The sequence below is a fragment of the Mya arenaria genome, chromosome 12, assembly GCF_026914265.1.
Source record: "Mya arenaria isolate MELC-2E11 chromosome 12, ASM2691426v1".
Classification (NCBI taxonomy): domain Eukaryota; kingdom Metazoa; phylum Mollusca; class Bivalvia; order Myida; family Myidae; genus Mya; species Mya arenaria.
Genome location: NC_069133.1, coordinates 36595323 through 36615334, shown reverse-complemented (window position 1 = coordinate 36615334; position 20012 = coordinate 36595323). Strand labels below are relative to the sequence as shown.

General features: G+C 35.2%; 1 protein-coding gene across 1 annotated transcript; it reads left to right on the top strand.

The window, feature by feature from the left end:
• Positions 1-1549: 1549 nt before the first annotated feature.
• LOC128210646 (loricrin-like) lies at positions 1550-2789 on the top strand. Its single transcript, XM_052915000.1, has 2 exons — positions 1550-1992; positions 2744-2789. The coding sequence occupies exons 1-2, from the start codon at positions 1550-1552 to the stop codon at positions 2787-2789; spliced, it is 489 nt and encodes a 162-aa protein (XP_052770960.1).
• The last annotated feature ends 17223 nt before the right edge of the window (positions 2790-20012 follow it).

Here is a 20012-nt window from a genome sequence, read left to right as displayed (position 1 = left end):
TGTTAGGAAAGGCTCATGAATTGAGAAGTGAAAAACAATTTACAAATAATTTATGTAATGTAAATATATAAGTGTAATGAACATATTTTTAATAAATTTTGAACGATATTAGTTCAATATAAGCATATTTATTAATATCTTTGATATTTGCTTCTTTAATTATGATATTTGTTTCAATTATGTATAAGAGTTTTATTGCAATAATTCACCGCATTGGTTCCATGTTTCAGTGTGTATTTGATAGGAAGTGTTCAACCATTCAACAGGAAGAGATGATGATGCTGCTGGTCCTGGTGGTAATGATGGTGGTGCTGGTGATGATGATTATTGTGGCAGAGGTGGTGGCGGTGGTGTTGATGATGATGGTGATGGTTGATGGTGGGTGTGGTCATGATGGTGGTGTTGGTTGTCGTGGTAGTGGTGCTGTTGGTACTGGTTGTGGTGGTGGTAGTGATTATGATGGTGGTTGTCATGATGGTGCTGGTGGTGGTCATGATGGTGCTGGTGGATGTGGTGCTGATGCTGGTGGAGGTGGTGCTGGTGGTGGTGGTCATGATGGTGCTGGTGGTGGTAGTGCTGGTGGATGTTCTGATGGTGGTGGTGCTGGTGATTATGATGGTTGTGCTGGGGCTACAATGGCAGTCTTGTTGGCACCAGATGCTGTGGACAACATTATTAACAAAGATATGTATAATTTTGTCATTTTGTGTTTAAAAATTTGTTGAATGTAAAAATCAATTATGCATTTTAATTGATGGAGAAAGTTAGATGGTTTGCCTAATATTTGGATCATCATTGTTTTTTTTCTTTTAAAAAAAAAAAGGTTAAGCTTTAAATGAAATGATTTCACAAAGTAGGTCACTTCATATTTCAAGAGCCTATCATTTATTAAGTAAAAATTATGGACAACATCTTCAATTATTCATTATTAAATTTTGGAGAAAAAATTAATTATTCTTTGTATTATTAATTTAAATTTGTTTTTAAAGAAATACACAAACACTGAAATGGCATTTTCTGTTGGTTTTTGAAATCTTACAGTGAAAATGCTAAAAGGCACCAGCATTCTTTCCCAAGATTTCTTAAACCAAACCCATGTAGCAGAAAAGGTTTATTTCATATTTGTGTATATTAATATATAATACTTTTATATGTAATATTGCACATTGGAGTGGCTTCATATGTATAATTTTGCATGTGGCTTGTAATTGACTGTTAGGAAAGGCTCATGAATTGAGAAGTGAAGAACAAATTAATAAAAATATAAGTAATGTAGATATATAAGTGTCATCAACAAATTTTAAATAAATTTTAAATATTAGTTATATAAAAGCATATTCATTAATATCTTTGATATTTGCTTCTTTAATTATGATATTTGTTTCAATTATGTATGAGTTTTATTACAATAAGTAACAGCATTGGTTCCATGTTTCAGTGTGTAATTGATAGGAAGTGTTCAGCCAGTCAACAGGAAGAGATGATGATGCTGGTGGTAATGATGGTGGTGCTGGTGATGATGATTATGGTGATGGCAGTGGTGTTGATGATGGTGGTTATTGATGATGGATGTGGTCATGATGATGGTGTCGGTTGTCCTGGTAGTGGTGCTGCTGGTTGTGGTGGTGATGATGGTGGTGCTGGTGATTATGATGGTTATGATGGTGGTTGTTATGATGGCGCTGGTCCTCGTGGTACAAGTGGTGGTGGTCGTGGTAGTGGTGCTGGTGGATGTCATGATGGTGCTGGTGGATGTGGTGCTGATGCTGTTGGAGGTGGTGCTGGTGGTGGTGGTTATGGTATTGGTGCTGGTGTGTTCATGATGGTGCTGGTGGATGGGTTGCTGATGCTGGTGGAGGTGATGCTGGTGGAGGTGGTGCTGGTGGTGGTCATGATGGTGGTTGTGCTGGAGGATGATCTGGTGGTGGTGGTGCTGGTGATGATGATAGTGGTGCTGGGGCTACAATGGCAGTCTTGTTCCCACTGGATGATGTGGACAACATTATTAACAAAGATATGTATTAATATTTTGGTCTTTTTGTGTTTAAAAAATTGTTGAATGTAAAAAAAATAAATATGCATTTTAATTTATTTAGAAAGTTAAATGGATTGCATTATTTGGATCATCATGAAATGATTTCACAAAGTAGATCACTTCATATTTCAAGAGCCTATCATTTATTAAGTAAAATTTATGGACAAAATCTTCAATTATTTATTATTAAATTTTGGAGAAAAAATTAATTATTCTTAGTATTATTAATTTAAATTTGTTTTTAAAGTTATACACGAACACTGAAAAGGCATTTTCTGTTGGTTTTTGAAATCTTACAGTGAAAATGCTAAAAGGCACCAGCATTCTTTCCCAAGATTTCCTTAACCAAACTCGGGTAGCAGAAAAGGTTTATTTCATATTCGTGTATATTAATATATAATACTTTTATATAAAAAATTGCACAAATTGCACATTGGAGTTGCTTCATATGTATAATTTTGCATGTGGCTTGTAATAGACTGTTGGGAAAGGCTCATGAATTGAGAAGTGAAGAACAAATTAATAAAAAATTAAGTAATGTAAATATATAAGTGTAATGAACAAATTTTAAATAAATTTTAAATGATATTAGTTATATAAAAGCATATTCATTAATATCTTTGATATTTGCTTCTTTAATTATGATATTTGTTTCAATTATGTATGAGTTTTATTACAATAAGTAACAGCATTGGTTCCATGTTTCAGTGTGTATTTGATAGGAAGTGTTCAACCAGTCAACAGGAAGAGATGATGATGCTGGTGGTAATGATGGTGGTGCTGGTGATGATGATTATGGTGATGGCAGTGGTGTTGATGATGGTGGTGGTTGAGGGTGGGTGTGATCATGATGATGGTGTTGGCTATTATGGTAGTGGTGCTGCTGGTGCTGGTTGTGGTGGTGATGATGGTGGTGCTGGTGATTATGATGGTTATGATGGTGGTTGTCATGTTGGTGCTGGTGGTGGTCCTCGTTGTGCAAGTGGTGGTGGTCGTGGTAGTGGTGCTGGTGGATGTCATGATGATGCTGGTGGATGTGGTGCTGATGCTGTTGGAGGTGGTGGTGGTGGTGGTGGTGGTTGTGGTATTCATTGGTACTGGTGGTGGTCATGATGGTGCTGGTGGATGGGTTGCTGATGCTGGTGGAGGTGGTGCTGGTGGTGGTCATGATGGTGGTTGTGCTGGAGGATGATCTGATGGTGGTGGTGCTGGTGATGATGATAGTTGTGCTGGGGCTACAATGACAGTCTTGTTCCCACTGGATGCTGTGGACAACATTATTAACAAAGATATGTATTATTTTGGTCATTTTGTGTTTAAAAAATTGTTGAATGTAAAAAAAATAAATATGCATTTTAATTTATTTAGAAAGTTAAATGGTTTGCATTATTTGGATCATCATTGTTTTTATCTTTTAAAAAAAAAAAATGTTTAGCTTTAAATGAAATGATTTCACAAAGTAGGTCACTTCATATTTCAAGAGCCTATCATTTATTAAGTAAAATTTATGGACAAAATCTTCAATTATTTATTATTAAATTTTGGAGAAAAAATTAATTATTCTTTGTATTATTAATGTAAATTTGTTTTTAAAGAAATACACGAACACTGAAAAGGCATTTTCTGTTGGTTTTTGAAATCTTACAGTGAAAATGCTAAAAGGCACCAGCATTCTTTCCCAAGATTTCTTAAACCAAACCCATGTAGCAGAAAAGGTTTATTTCATATTTGTGTATATTAATATATAATACTTTTATATCAAAAATTGCACATTGGAGTGGCTTCATATGTATAATTTTGCATGTGGCTTGTAATAGACTGTTAGGAAAGGCTCATGAATTGAGAAGTGAAGAACAAATTGATAAAAAATTAAGTAATGTAGATATATAAGTCATAAACAAATTTTAAATAAATTTTAAATGATATTAGTTATATAAAAGCATATTCATTAATATCTTTGATATTTGCTTCTTTAATTATGATATTTGTTTCAATTATGTATGAGTTTTATTACAATAAGTAACAGCATTGGTTCCATGTTTCAGTGTGTATTTGATAGGAAGTGTTCAACCAGTCAACAGGAAGAGATGATGATGCTGGTGGTAATGATGGTGGTGCTGGTGATGATGATTATGGTGATGGCAGTGGTGTTGATGATGGTGGTGGTTGATGGTGGGTGTGATCATGATGATGGTGTTGGCTGTCATGTTAGTGGTGCTGCTGGTGCTGGTTGTGGTGGTGATGATGGTGGTGCTGGTGATTATGATGGTGGTTGTCATGATGGTGCTGGTGGTGGTCCTCGTTGTGCAAGTGGTGGTGGTCGTTGTAGTGGTGCTGGTGGATGTCATGATGATGCTGGTGGATGTGGTGCTGATGCTGTTGGAGGTGGTGGTGGTGGTGGTGGTTGTGGTATTGGTGCTGGTGGTGGTCATGATGGTGCTGGTGGATGGGTTGCTGATGTTGGTGGAGGTGAAGCTGATGGTGGTGGTCATGATGGTGCTGGTGGTGGTCAAGATGGTGCTGGTGGATGGGTTGGTGATGCTGTTGGAGGTGGTGCTGATGCTGGTGGAAGTGGTGCTGGTGGTGGTCATGATGGTGGTTGTGCTGGAGGATGATCTGGTGGTGGTGGTGCTGGTGATGATGATAGTTGTGCTGGAGCTACAATGGCAGTCTTGTTCCCACTGGATGCTGTGGACAACATTATTAACAAAGATATGTATTATTTTGGTCATTTTGTGTTTAAAATATTGTTGAATGTAAAAAAAAAAATATTCATTTTAATTTATGGAGAAAGTTAAATGGTTTGCATTATTTGGATCATCATTGTTTTTATCTTTTAAAAAAAAAGATGTTTAGCTTTAAATGAAATGATTTCACAAAGTAGGTCACTTCATATTTCAAGAGCCTATCATTTATTAAGTAAAATTTATGGACAAAATCTTCAATTATTTATTATTAAATTTTGGAGAAAAAATTAATTATTCTTTGTATTATTAATTTAAATTTGTTTTTAAAGGAATACACAACACTGAAAAGGCATTTTCTGTTGGTTTTTGAAATCTTACAGTGAAAATGCTAAAAGGCACCAGCATTCTTTCCCAAGATTTCCTAAACCAAACCCATGTAGCAGAAAAGGTTTATTTCATATTTGTGTATATTAATATATAATACTTTTATATCAAAAATTGCACATTGGAGTGGCTTCATATGTATAATTTTGCATGTGGCTTGTAATAGACTGTTAGGAAAGGCTCATGAATTGAGAAGTGAAGAACAAATTAATAAAAAATTAAGTAATGTAAATATATAAGTGTAATGAACAAATTTTAAATAAATTTTAAATGATATTAGTTATATAAAAGCATATTCATTAATATCTTTGATATTTGCTTCTTTAATTATGATATTTGTTTCAATTATGTATGAGTTTTATTACAATAAGTAACAGCATTGGTTCCATGTTTCAGTGTGTATTTGATAGGAAGTGTTCAACCAGTCAACAGGAAGAGATGATGATGCTGGTTGTAATGATGGTGTTGCTGGTGATGATGATTATGGTGATGGCAGTGGTGTTGATGATGGTGGTTATTGATGATGGATATGGTCATGATGATGGTGTCGGTTGTCCTGGTAGTGGTGCTGCTGGTGCTGGTTGTGGTGGTGATGATGGTGGTGCTGGTGATTATGATGGTTATGATGGTGGTTGTTATGATGGCGCTGGTCCTCGTGGTACAAGTGGTGGTGGTCGTGGTAGTGGTGCTGGTGGATGTCATGATGGTGCTGGTGGATGTGGTGCTGATGCTGTTGGAGGTGGTGCTGGTGGTGGTGGTTATGGTATTGGTGCTGGTGTGGTCATGATGGTGCTGGTGGATGGGTTGCTGATGCTGGTGGAGGTGGTGCTGATGCTGGTGGAGGTGGTGCTGGTGGTGGTCATGATGGTGGTTGTGCTGGAGGATGATCTGGTGGTGGTGGTGCTGGTGATGATGATAGTGGTGCTGGGGCTACAATGGCAGTCTTGTTCCCACTGGATGCTGTGGACAACATTATTAACAAAGATATGTATTATTTTGGTCATTTTGTGTTTAAAAAATTGTTGAATGTAAAAAAAACTAATATGCATTTTAATTTATTTAGAAAGTTAAATGGATTGCATTATTTGGATCATCATGAAATGATTTCACAAGGTAGATCACTTCATATTTCAAGAGCCTATCATTTATTAAGTAAAATTTATGGACAAAATCTTCAATTATTTATTATTAAATTTTGGAGAAAAAATTAATTATTCTTAGTATTATTAATTTAAATTTGTTTTTAAAGAAATACACGATCACTGAAAAGGCATTTTCTGTTGGTTTTTGAAATCTTACAGTGAAAATGCTAAAAGGCACCAGCATTCTTTCCCAAGATTTCCTTAACCAAACTCGGGAAGCAGAAAAGGTTTATTTCATATTCGTGTATATTAATATATAATACTTTTATATAAAAAATTGCACAAATTGCACATTGGAGTTGCTTCATATGTATAATTTTGCATGTGGCTTGTAATAGACTGTTGGGAAAGGCTCATGAATTGAGAAGTGAAGAACAAATTAATAAAAAATTAAGTAATGTAAATATATAAGTGTAATGAACAAATTTTAAATAAATTTTAAATGATATTAGTTATATAAAAGCATATTCATTATTATCTTTGATATTTGCTTCTTTAATTATGATATTTGTTTCAATTATGTATGAGTTTTATTACAATAAGTAACAGCATTGGTTCCATGTTTCAGTGTGTATTTGATAGGAAGTGTTCAACCAGTCAACAGGAAGAGATGATGATGCTGGTGGTAATGATGGTGGTGCTGGTGATGATGATTATGGTGATGGCAGTGGTGTTGATGATGGTGGTGGTTGATGGTGGGTGTGATCATGATGATGGTGTTGGCTATTATGGTAGTGGTGCTGCTGGTGCTGGTTGTGGTGGTGATGATGGTGGTGCTGGTGATTATGATGGTTATGATGGTGGTTGTCATGATGGTGCTGGTGGTGGTCCTCGTTGTGCAAGTGGTGGTGGTCGTTGTAGTGGTGCTGGTGGATGTCATGATGATGCTGGTGGATGTGGTGCTGATGCTGTTGGAGGTGGTGCTGGTGGTGGTGGTGGTTTTGGTATTCATTGGTGATGGTGGTGGTCATGATGGTGCTGGTGGATGGGTTGCTGATGCTGGTGGAGGTTGTGCTAATGCTGGTGGAGGTGGTGCTGGTGGTGGTCATAATGGTGGTTGTGCTTGAGGATGATCTGGTGGTGGTGGTGCTGGTGATGATGATAGTTTTGCTGGGGCTACAATGGCAGTCTTGTTCCCACTGGATGCTGTGGACAACATTATTAACAAAGATATGTATTATTTTGGTCATTTTGTGTTTAAAAAATTGTTGAATGTAAAAAAAATAAATATGCATTTTAATTTATTTAGAAAGTTAAATGGTTTGCATTATTTGGATCATCATTGTTTTTATCTTTAAAAAAAGATGTTTAACTTTAAATGAAATGATTTCACAAAGTAGGTCACTTCATATTTCAAGAGCCTATCATTTATTAAGTAAAATTTATGGACAAAATCTTCAATTATTTATTATTAAATTTTGGAGAAAAAATTAATTATTCTTTGTATTATAAATTTTAATTTGTTTTTAAAGAAATACATGAAAACTGAAATGGCATTTTCTGTTGGTTTTTGAAATCTTACAGTGAAAATGCTAAAAGGCACCAGCATTCTTTCCCAAGATTGCCTTAACCAAACCCGGGTAGCAGAAAAGGTTTATTTCATATTCGTGTATATTAATATATAATACTTTTATATCAAAAATTGCACATTGGAGTGGCTTCTTGTGTATAATTTTGCATGTGGCTTGTAATAGACTGTTAGGAAAGGCTCATGAATTGAGAAGTGAAGAACAAATTGATAAAAAATTAAGTAATATAGATATATAAGTGTCATGAACAAATTTTAAATAAATTTTAAATGATATTAGTTATATAAAAGCATATTCATTAATATCTTTGATATTTGCTTCTTTTATTATGATATTTGTTTCAATTATGTATGAGTTTTATTACAATAAGTAACAGCATTGGTTCCATGTTTCAGTGTGTATTTGATAGGAAGTGTTCAATCTGTCAACAGGAAGAGATGATGATGCTGGTGGTAATGATGGTGGTGCTGGTGATGATGATTATGGTGATGGCAGTGGTGTTGATGATGGTGGTGGTTGATGGTGAATGTGAACATGATGGTGGGTGTGAACATGATGATGATGTTGGCTGTCATGGTAGTGGTGCTGCTGGTGCTGGTTGTGGTGGTGATGATGGTGGTAATGGTGATTATGATGGTTATGATGGTGGTTGTCATGATGGTGCTGGTGGAGGTCCTTGTGGTGCAAGTGGTGGTGCTGGTAGTGGTGCTGGTGGTGGTCATGATGGTGCTGGTGGATGGGTTGCTGATGCTGGTGGATTTCATGATGGTGCTGGTGGAGGTGGTGCTGGTGATGGGGGTGGTGATGATGTTGGTAGTGCTGGTGGATGATCTGATGGTGGTGGTGGTGCTGGTGATAATGATAGTTGTGCTGGGGCTACAATGGCAGTCTTGTTCCCACTGGATGCTGTGGACAACAGAATTTACAAAGATATGAATTATTTTGGTCATTTTGTGTTTAAAAAATTATTGAATGTAAAAAAATCAATGATTCATTTTAATTTATGGAGAAAGTTAGATGGTTTGCCTTATTTGGATCATCGTTGTTTTTTTCTTTTAAAAAAAAATATGTTTAGCTTTAAAAGAAATGATTTCACTAAGTAGGTCACTTCATATTTCAAGAGCCTATCATTTATTAAGTAAAATTCATGGACAAAAACTTCAATTGTTCATTATTAAATTTTGGACAAAAAAAATAAATTATTCTTTGTATAATTAATTTAAGTTTGTTTTTTAAAGAAATACACGAAAACTGAAATGGCATTTTCTGTTGGTTTTTGAAATTTTACAGTGAAAATGCTAAAAGGCACCAGCATTCTTTCCCATGATTTCCTTAACCAAACCCGGGTAGCAGAAAAGGTTTATTTCATATTCGTGTATATTAATATATAATTCTTTTATATCAAAAATTGCCTATTTGAGTGGCTTCATATGTATAATTTTGCATGTGGCTTGTAATAGACTGCAAGGAAAGGCTCATGAATTGAGAAGTGAAGAACAAATTAATAAAAAATTGAGGAATGTAAATATATAAGTGTAATGAACAAATTTTAAATAAATTTTAAATGATATTAGTTATATAAAAGCATATTCATTAATATCTTTGATATTTGCTTCTTTTATTATGATATTTGTTTCAATTATGTATGAGTTTTATTACAATAAGTAACAGCATTGGTTCCATGTTTCAGTGTGTATTTGATAGGAAGTGTTCAACCAGTCAACAGGAAGAGATGATGATGCTGGTGGTAATGATGGTGGTGCTGGTGATGATGATTATGGTGATGGCAGTGGTGTTGATGATGGTGGTGGTTGATGGTGGGTGTGATCATGATGATGGTGTTGGCTGTTATGGTAGTGGTGCTGCTGGTGCTGGTTGTGGTGGTGATGATGGTGGTGCTGGTGATTATGATGGTGGTTGTCATGATGGTGCTGGTGGTGGTCCTCGTTGTGCAAGTGGTGGTGGTCGTGGTAGTGGTGCTGGTGGATGTCATGATGATGCTGGTGGATGTGGTGCTGATGCTGTTGGAGGTGGTGCTGGTGGTGGTGGTGGTGGTTGTGGTATTCATTGGTGCTGGTGGTGGTCAAGATGATGCTGGTGGATGGGTTGCTGATGCTGGTGGAGGTGGTGCTGAAGCTGGTGGAGGTGGTGCTGGTGGTGGTGGTCATGATGGTGCTGGTGGTGGTCAAGATGGTACTGGTGGATGGGTTGGTGATGCTGTTGGAGGTGGTGGTGATGCTGGTGAAAGTGGTGCTGGTGGTGGTCATGATGGTGGTTGTGTTGGAGGATGATCTGGTGGTGGTGGTGCTGGTGATGATGATAGTTGTGCTGGAGCTACAATGGCAGTCTTGTTCCCACTGGATGCTGTGGACAACATTATTAACAAAGATATGTATTATTTTGGTCATTTTGTGTTTAAAAAATTGTTGAATGTAAAAAAAATAAATATGCATTTTAATTTCTGGAGAAAGATAAATGGTTTGCATTATTTGGATCATCATTGTTTTTATCTTTAAAAAAAAAAAAGATGTTTAGCTTTAAATGAAATGATTTCACAAAGTAGGTCACTTCATATTTCAAGAGCCTATCATTTATTTAGTAAAATTTATGGACAAAATCTTCAATTATTTATTATTAAATTTTGGAGAAAAAATTAATTATTCTGAGTATTATTAATTTAAATTTGTTTTTAAAGGAATACATGAACACTGAAAAGGCATTTTCTGTTGGTTTTTGAAATCTTACAGTGAAAATGCTAAAAGGCACCAGCATTCTTTCCCAAGATTTCCTAAACCAAACACGAGTAGCAGAAAAGGTTTATTTCATATTCGTGTATATTAATATATAATACTTTTATATAAAAAATTGCACAAATTGCACATTGGAGTGGCTTCATATGTATAATTTTGCATGTGACTTGTAATAGTCTGTTAGAAAAGGCTCATGAATTGAGAAGTGAAGAACAAATTGATAAAAAATTAAGTAATGTAGATATATAAGTGTCATGAACAAATTTTAAATAAATTTTAAATGATATTAGTTATATAAAAGCATATTCATTAATATCTTTGATATTTGCTTCTTTTATTATGATATTTGTTTCAATTATGTATGAGTTTTATTACAATAAGTAACAGCATTGGTTCCATGTTTCAGTGTGTATTTGATAGGAAGTGTTCAACCAGTCAACAGGAAGAGATGATGATGCTGGTGGTAATGATGGTGGTGCTGGTGATGATGATTATGGCGGGGGCAGTGGTGTTGATGATGATGGTGGTTGTTGATGATGGATGTGATCATGATGATGGTGTCAGTTGTCCTGGTAGTGGTGCTGCTGGTGGTGGTGATTATGATGGTGGTGGTGATTATGATGGTGCTGGTGGTGGTCCTCTTTGTGCAAGTGGTGGTGGTCGTGGTAGTGGTGCTAGTGGATGTCATGATGGTGCTGGTGGATGTTGTGCTGATGCTGGTGGAGGTGGTGGTGGTGGTGGTTGTGGTATTGGTGCTGGTGGTGATCATGTTGGTGCTGGTGGATGGGTTGCTGATGCTGGTGGAGGTGGTGTTGATGGTGGTGGTCATGATGGTGCTGGTGGTGGTCATGATGGTGATGGTGCTGGAGGATGATCTGATGGTGGTGGTGTTGGTGATGGTGATAGTTGTGCTGGGGCTACAATGGCAGTCTTGTTCCCACTGGATGCTGTGGACAACATTATTAACAAAGATATGTACTATTTTGGTCATTTTGTGTTTAAATTATTGTTGAATATAAAATAAATCAATTATGCATTTTAATTTATTTAGACAGTTAAATGGTTTGCATTATTTGGATCATCATTGTTTTTTTCTTTAAAAAAAAAAGATGTTTAGCTTTAAATGAAATGATTTCTCAAAGTAGGTCACTTTATATTTCAAGAGCCTATCATTTATTAAGTAAAATTTATGGACAAAATCTTCAATTATTTATTATTAAATTTTGGAGAAAAAATTAATTATTCTTTGTATTATTAATTTAAATTTGTTTTTAAAGAAATACACAAACACTGAAAAGGCATTTTCTGTTGGTTTTTGAAATCTTACAGTGAAAATGCTAAAAGGCACCAGCATTCTTTCCCAAGATTTCCTAAACCAAACCCATGTAGCAGAAAAGGTTTATTTCATATTTGTGTATATTAATATATAATACTTTTATATCAAAAATTGCACATTGGAGTGGCTTCATATGTATAATTTTGCATGTGGCTTGTAATAGACTGTTAGGAAAGGCTCATGAATTGAGAAGTGAAGAACAAATTGATAAAAAATTAAGTAATGTAAAAATATATAAGTGTCATGAACAAATTTTAAATAAATTTTAAATGATATTAGTTATATAAAAGCATATTCATTAATATCTTTGATATTTGCTTCTTTAATTATGATATTTGTTTCAATTATGTATGAGTTTTATTACAATAAGTAACAGCATTGGTTCCATGTTTCAGTGTGTATTTGATTGGAAGTGTTCAACCAGTCAACAGGAAGAGATGATGCTGGTGGTAATGATGGTGGTGCTGGTGATGATGATTATGGTGATGGCAGTGGTGTTGATGATGGTGGTGGTTGATGGTGGGTGTTATCATGATGATGGTGTTGGCTATTATGGTAGTGGTGCTGCTGGTGCTGGTTGTGGTGGTGATGATGGTGGTGCTGGTGATTATGATGGTTATGATGGTGGTTGTCATGATGGTGCTGGTTGTGGTCCTTGTTGTGCAAGTGGTGGTGGTCGTTGTAGTGGTGCTGGTGGATGTCATGATTATGCTGGTGGATGTGGTGCTGATGCTGTTGGAGGTGATGCTGGTGGTGGTGGTGGTTGTGGTATTCATTGGTGCTGGTGGTGGTCATGATGGTGCTGGTGGATGGGTTGCTGATGCTGGTTGAGGTGGTGCTGATGCTGGTGGAGGTGGTGCTGGTGGTGTTCATGATGGTGGTTGTGCTGGAGGATGATCTGGTGGTGGTGGTGCTGGTGATGATGATAGTTGTGCTGGGGCTACAATGGCAGTCTTGTTCCCACTGGATGCTGTGGACAACATTATTAACAAAGATATGTATTATTTTGGTCATTTTGTGTTTAAAAAATTGTTGAATGTAAAAAAAAAAAAATATGCATTTTAATTTCTGGAGAAAGATAAATGGTTTGCATTATTTGGATCATCATTGTTTTTGTCTTTTAAAAAAAAGATGTTTAACTTTAAATGAAATGATCTCACAAAGTAGGTCACTTTCATATTTCAAGAGCCTATCATTTATTAAGTAAAATTTATGGACAAAATCTTCAATTATTCATTATTAAATTTTGGAGAAAAAATTAATTATTCTTAGTATTATTAATTTTAATTTGTTTTTAAAGAAATACATGAAAACTGAAATGGCATATTCTGTTGGTGTTTGAAATCTTACAGTGAAAATGCTAAACGGCACCAGCATTCTTTCCCAAGATTTCCTTAACCAAACTCGGGTAGCAGAAAAGGTTAATTTCATATTCGTGTATATTAATATATAATACTTTTATATCAAAAATTGCACAAATTGCACATTGGAGTTGCTTCATATGTATAATTTTGCATGTGGCTTGTAATAGACTGTTAGGAAAGGCTCATGAATTGAGAAGTGAAGAACAAATTAATAAAAAATTAAGTAATGTAAATATATAAGTGTAATGAACAAATTTTAAATAAATTTTAAATGATATTAGTTATATAAAAGCATATTCATTAATATCTTTGATATTTGCTTCTTTAATTATGATATTTGTTTCAATTATGTATGAGTTTTATTACAATAAGTAACAGCATTGGTTCTATGTTTCAACAGGAAGAGATGATGATGCTGGTGGTAATGATGGTGGTGCTGGTGATGATGATTATGGTGGTGACAGTGGTGTTGATGATGGTGTTGGTTGTTGATGATGGATGTGGTCATGATGATGGTGTCAGTTGTCCTGGTAGTGGTGCTGCTGGTGCTGGTTGTGGTGGTGATGATGGTGGTGCTGGTTATGATGGTGGTTGTTATGATGGCGCTGGTCCTCGTGGTACAAGTGGTGGTGGTCGTGGTAGTGGTGCTGGTGGATGTCATGATGGTGCTGGTGGATGTGGTGCTGATGCTGTTGGAGGTGGTGCTGGTGGTGGTGGTTATGGTATTGGTGCTGGTTTGGTCATGATGGTGCTGGTGGATAGGTTGCTGATGCTGGTGGAGGTGGTGCTGATGCTGGTGGTGGTCATGATGGTGGTTGTGCTGGAGGATGATCTGGTGGTGGTGGTGCTGGTGATGATGATAGTTGTGCTGGGGCTACAATGGCAGTCTTGTTCCCACCGGATGCTGTGGACAACATTATTAACAAAGATATGTATTATTTTGGTCATTTTGTGTTTAAAAAATTGTTGAATGTGAAAAAAAAATATGCATTTTTTTTTATTTAGAAAGTTAAATGGTTTGCATTATTTGGATCATCATTGTTTTTATCTTTTAAAAAAAAAGATGTTTAACTTTAAATGAAATGATTTCATAAAGTAGTTCACTTCATATTTCAAGAGCCTATCATTTATTAAGTAAAATTTATGGACAGAATCTTCAATTATTCATTATTAAATTTTGGAGAAAAAATTAATTATTCCTAGTATTATTAATTTAAATTTGTTTTTAAAGAAATACACGAACACTGAAAAGGCATTTTCTGTTGGTTTTTGAAATCTTACAGTGAAAATGCTAAAAGGCACCAGCATTCTTTCCCAAGATTTCCTTAACCAAACTCGGGTAGCAGAAAAGGTTTATTTCATATTCGTGTATATTAATATATAATACTTTTATATAGAAAATTGCACAAATTTCACATTGGAGTGGCTTCATATGTATAATTTTGCATGTGGCTTGTAATAGACTGTTAGGAAAGGCTCATGAATTGAGAAGTGAAGAACAAATTGATAAAAAATTAAGTAATGTAAAAATATATAAGTGTAATGAACAAATTTTAAATAAATTTTAAATGATATTAGTTATATAAAAGCATATTCATAAATATCTTTGATATTTGCTTCTTTAATTATGATATTTGTTTCAATTATGTATGAGTTTTATTACAATAAGTAACAGCATTGGTTCCATGTTTCAGTGTGTATTTGATAGGAAGTGTTCAACCAGTCAACAGGAAGAGATGATGCTGGTGGTAATGATGGTGGTGCTGGTGATGGTGATTATGGTGATGGCAGTGGTGTTGATGATGGTGGTGGTTGATGGTGGGTGTGATCATGATGATGGTGTTGGCTGTCAAGGTAGTGGTGCTGCTGGTGCTGGTTGTGGTGGTGATGATGGTGGTGCATTTCATGGTGGGTGTCATGATGGTGCTGGTGGTGGTCCTTGTTGTGCAAGTGGTGGTGGTCGTGGTGCTGGTGGATGTCATGATGATGCTGGTGGATGTGGTGCTGATGCTGTTGGAAGTGGTGGTGGTGGTTGTGGTATTGGTGCTGGTGGTGGTGGTGGTGGTCATGATGGTGCTGGTGGATGGGTTGCTGATGCTGGTGGAGGTGGTGCTGATGGTGGTGGTCATGATGGTGCTGGTGGTGGTCATGATGGTGGTTGTGCTGGAGGATGTTCTAATGGTGGTGGTGCTGGTTATGATGATAGTTGTGCTGGGGCTACAATGGCAGTCTTGTTCCCACTGGATGCTGTGGACAACATTATTAACAAAGATATGTATTATTTTGGTCATTTTGTGTTTAAAAAATTGTTGAATGTAAAAAAAAAATCAATTACACATTTTAATTTATGGAGAAAGTTAAATGGATTGCATTATTTGGATCATCATTGTTTTTGTCTTTTTAAAAAAAGATGTTTAGCTTTAAATGAAATGATTTCACTAAGTAGGTCACTTCATATTTCAAGAGCCTATCATTTATTAAGTAAAATATGGACAAAATCTTCAATTATTTATTATTAAATTTTGGAGAAAAAATTTAATTATTCTTTGTATTATTAATTTAAATTTGTCTTTAAAGAAATACACGAACACTGAAAAGGCATTTTCTGTTGGTTTTTGAAATCTTACAGTGAAAATGCTAAAAGGCACCAGCATTCTTTCCCAAGATTTCTTTAACCAAACCCGGGTAGCAGAAAAGGTTTATTTCATATCCGTGTATATTAATATATAATACTTTTATATCAAAAATTGCACATTGTAGTGGCTTTTATATGTATAATTTTGCATGTTGCTTGTAACAGACTGTTAGGAAAGGCTCATGAATTGAGAAGTGAAGAACAAGTTAAAAAAAAAGAATAAGTAATGTAAATATGTAAGTGTAATAAACATATTTTAAATTAATTTTGAATGATATTAGTTAAATATAAGCATATTTATTATTATCTTTTATATTTGCTTCTTTTATTATGATATTTGTTTCAACTATGTATGAGTTTTATTACAATAAGTAATAGCATTGGTTCCATGTTTCAGTGTGTATTTGATAGGAAGTGTTCAACCAGTCAACAGGAAGAGATGATGATGCTGGTGGTAATGATGGTGGTGCTGGTGATGATGATTATGGTGGCAGAGGTGGTGGCGGTGGTGTTGATGGTGGTGGTTGATGGTGGGTGTGGTCATGATGATGGTGTCGGTTGTCGTGGAAGTGGTGATGATGGTGGTGGTGGTGATTATGATGGTTATGATGGTGGTTGTCATGATGGTGCTGGTGGTGGTCCTCGTTGTGCAAGTGGTGGTGGTCGTGGTAGTGGTGCTGGTGGGTGTCATGATGGTGCTGGTGGATGTGTTGCTGATGCTGGTGGAGGTGCTGCTGGTGGTGGTGGTCATGATGATGGTGGTCCTGGTGGATGTTCTGATGGTGGTGGTGCTGGTGATGATGGTTGTGCTGGGGCTACAATGGCAGTCTTGTTAGTAGACGATGCTGTGGACAACATTATCAACAAAGATATGTATTATTTTGGTCATTTTATGTTTAAAAAAAATTGTTGAATGTAAAAAAAATCCATTTTTAGTTTTGGAGAAAGTTAAATAGTTTGCACTATTTGGCTCAACATTGATTTTTTTTCTCAAAAAAAACCGTCTAGCTTAAAAGAAATGTTTTGACTTAGTAGGATCATTTATTAATTAAAATTCATGGCCTGTTAGGAAAGGCTCATGAAATGAAAAGTGGAAAACAATTTAAAGATGATGATGATGATGGTGCTGGTGCTAATGATGATGTTGTTGGTGCTTGTGGTAGTGGGTTTTGTAATGGTGATGTTGATCATGGTGATGTTGTTGGTGGTGGTGATGATGATGATGGTGGTGAAGGTGGTGGTTGTGGGGCTACAATGACAGTATTGTTCTCACCAGATGCTTTGGACAACATAATCTACAAAGATATGTATGCTTTTGCTCATTTATGTGTATTGAAATATGTTGAAAGTACTTTTTTAAATATGGAGAAAGTTTAATGATTTGCACTATTTGGATCAACCTTGTTTTTTGTTGTTGTTTTTTTAAACCAGTCTAGTTTTAAAGAAATGTTTTCACTGAATAGGTCATTTTGTATTTCATGAGCCTATAATTTATAAATTAAAATATATTAATCAAATTTTCAACAGTTCATACTTAAATTTTGGACAATTTGTTTTATTATTATTTATTCAAATTTTGTTTTTAAAGAAATACATGAAATCGGAAAAGGCATTTTTTGTTGGTTTTTGAAATCTTACAGTGAAAATGCTAAAAGGCACCAGCATTCTTTCCCAAGATTTCTTTAACCAAACCCATGTAGCAGAAAATGCTTTTTTTCATTTTCGTGTATATGATATATATTTATATGTAAATATTATATTGGACATTGGAAGGCTTAGATTGCATTACCCGGTAGTTTTAATGTGATTAATTATAAACATAGTAGTAGGAAAGGCTCATGAATATGTTGTGAAAAGCAATATAATACATAATTAAAGCAATTTGAATCTATTTGTAAATAAAATATATTTTTAATTATTTTGCTTATATATTTGCATATTGGACATTGATCGTGTAAGTTTGAAATAATAATTACAGAAATGATTTAAATAATATGATTATATTTGTTGAATCATTCTGAACAATATACTAACATTTGTTCAATAATTATACAGTACTTGTTTTGATGATAAATTGACCCTTTATTGAAATAGGTGACTGCGTCCGTTCTATATTTCAGCGTGACTGTCGCACCATCTAGTCGGAAGTGATGCCCCGTACAATTGGGTTATTATGACACACTTGCTTCATGGCTGAACTGGATCATGTAAGCATTGTCTATTAAACTTATGGTTGACCATGATTAGTAAATACATGGTCAGTTGTAATAGTAATGTAAAATGCTTACAGTCAAGGGTATTTATGGAATGAGTATTTTTTCTTGCATGATAATGGATTGTCGTTAGCTCAACTTTTCAAACAATAAGGATGTGTATACTTCTCATCATGTTGTTCACAACCATCAAACAATTAGATTTTAACTCCATATCATCTTATATGCAAATTATGGCCCTTGTTTACTTTTGTTTTTGACAAAATATAAACTATAACATTAATGCAATCATTTCTAAGACTAAGCAGCATCAAGTTCATTGAGCTGCCCTGAGGCAGCTCTTGATGATGATGATGATGATGATGATGATGAGGCAGCTCTTGATGATGATGATGATGATGATTAACTTATCCTTCATTTGGCCCATATGTTTAACATTTGTTGTAATTATTATACTTGGTTTAGTGATAAATAACTTTTATATTGAAATAAAGATACATGCTTTGGTTCAATGTTTCAGTGTCCACAGAACCCACCATGCAACTGGAAGTGCCCCACCATGCAACTGGAAGTGCCCCACCATGCAACTGGAAGTGCCCCACCATGCATCTGGAAGTGCCCCACCATGCAACTGGAAGTGCCCCACCATGCAACTGGAAGTGCCCCACCATGTAACTGGAAGTGCCTCACCATGCAACTGGAAGTGCCCCACCATGCAACTGGAAGTGATTACCCATGCAACAATGCTCCATCAGAGGCCGTGGCCATGGTAAGAATTAAAAAAAAAATTGCTTGGTTGGATTTTAGAATTAAAATACGGTAATGATATTAATTTAAGGAAATATCATTAATTGAAATATCATTCTAGCTTTAATATCATTTCGTTCAACAATAATGATGATTATAAAAAGATGATGGTGGTGCTGTTGTTGATGAAGCTGTTGTTGCTGTTATTCTGAAGGATGATGCAACTGGTATCTTTGCCCTCAATTAGCAGCAACATAGTAATAAACATGGTTGATAGCCTTATTTAATTGTTGATGTGTTATATAATTTTAGCCCTAAGAAGAAAACACAGACCTGGCTTTGACATGGAGCGCTTTTGGAGTTTTGGAGTTGGCCATGGGGACGCCTTACTGATGACACAATGGACTGATGTCTCACTGGATCAGGTAGGTGTGAATTGTTTACGAAACTTTATCATGGTATACATTGGTAAATAGTGTTGAGAAAAGATGTTTCAAGAGGCAACATATTATGGAAAGTTATTAATGGTCTTGCATAATGATGATAATGACAAAATATTTTTTCGATACTTTGCAATAAAATTTTACCGTTCTGTGAAAGTTTTTTTCTTTTCTTTTTTCTTTCAGAGAAAACAATGGATGCTGTTTCACGGGAAACACTATGGAAACGAAAATTCGGGATTTGTGTTTATTGACGAGACCATTCTACATTGACTTTTTGTGACATTCTTATATTGATGCGACATTCTTAAGTTGTTGTGACATTCTTATATTAATGTGACATTCTTATATTGATGCGGCATTCTTAAGTTCTTTAGGCTGTTTTCATCTTTAGTTTAGTTTAGTTGATGTGATTTCTTAGGTTGATATGGAATTCTTATGTTGATTCGACATTCTTATATCGTTGTGGCAAATTCATATTGTTGATATCAATGTGACATTCTTATATTAATGTGACATCTTTATATTGATGTGGCATTCTTTTGTTGATGTGACATTCTTATACTGATGTGACATTCTTATACTGAAAATTATATGGATGATAAAATCATATTTGTATTTGTTAAATGGAGCATGTTGAGAAATGTTCGTTATCTCATATTTGGAGGGTTAGTCTAAGAAACATTAAAGATGCACTCTTATTCCCACGTAAGATTTACCACAATTTAAACTTTTGTTTTAATATTCCAA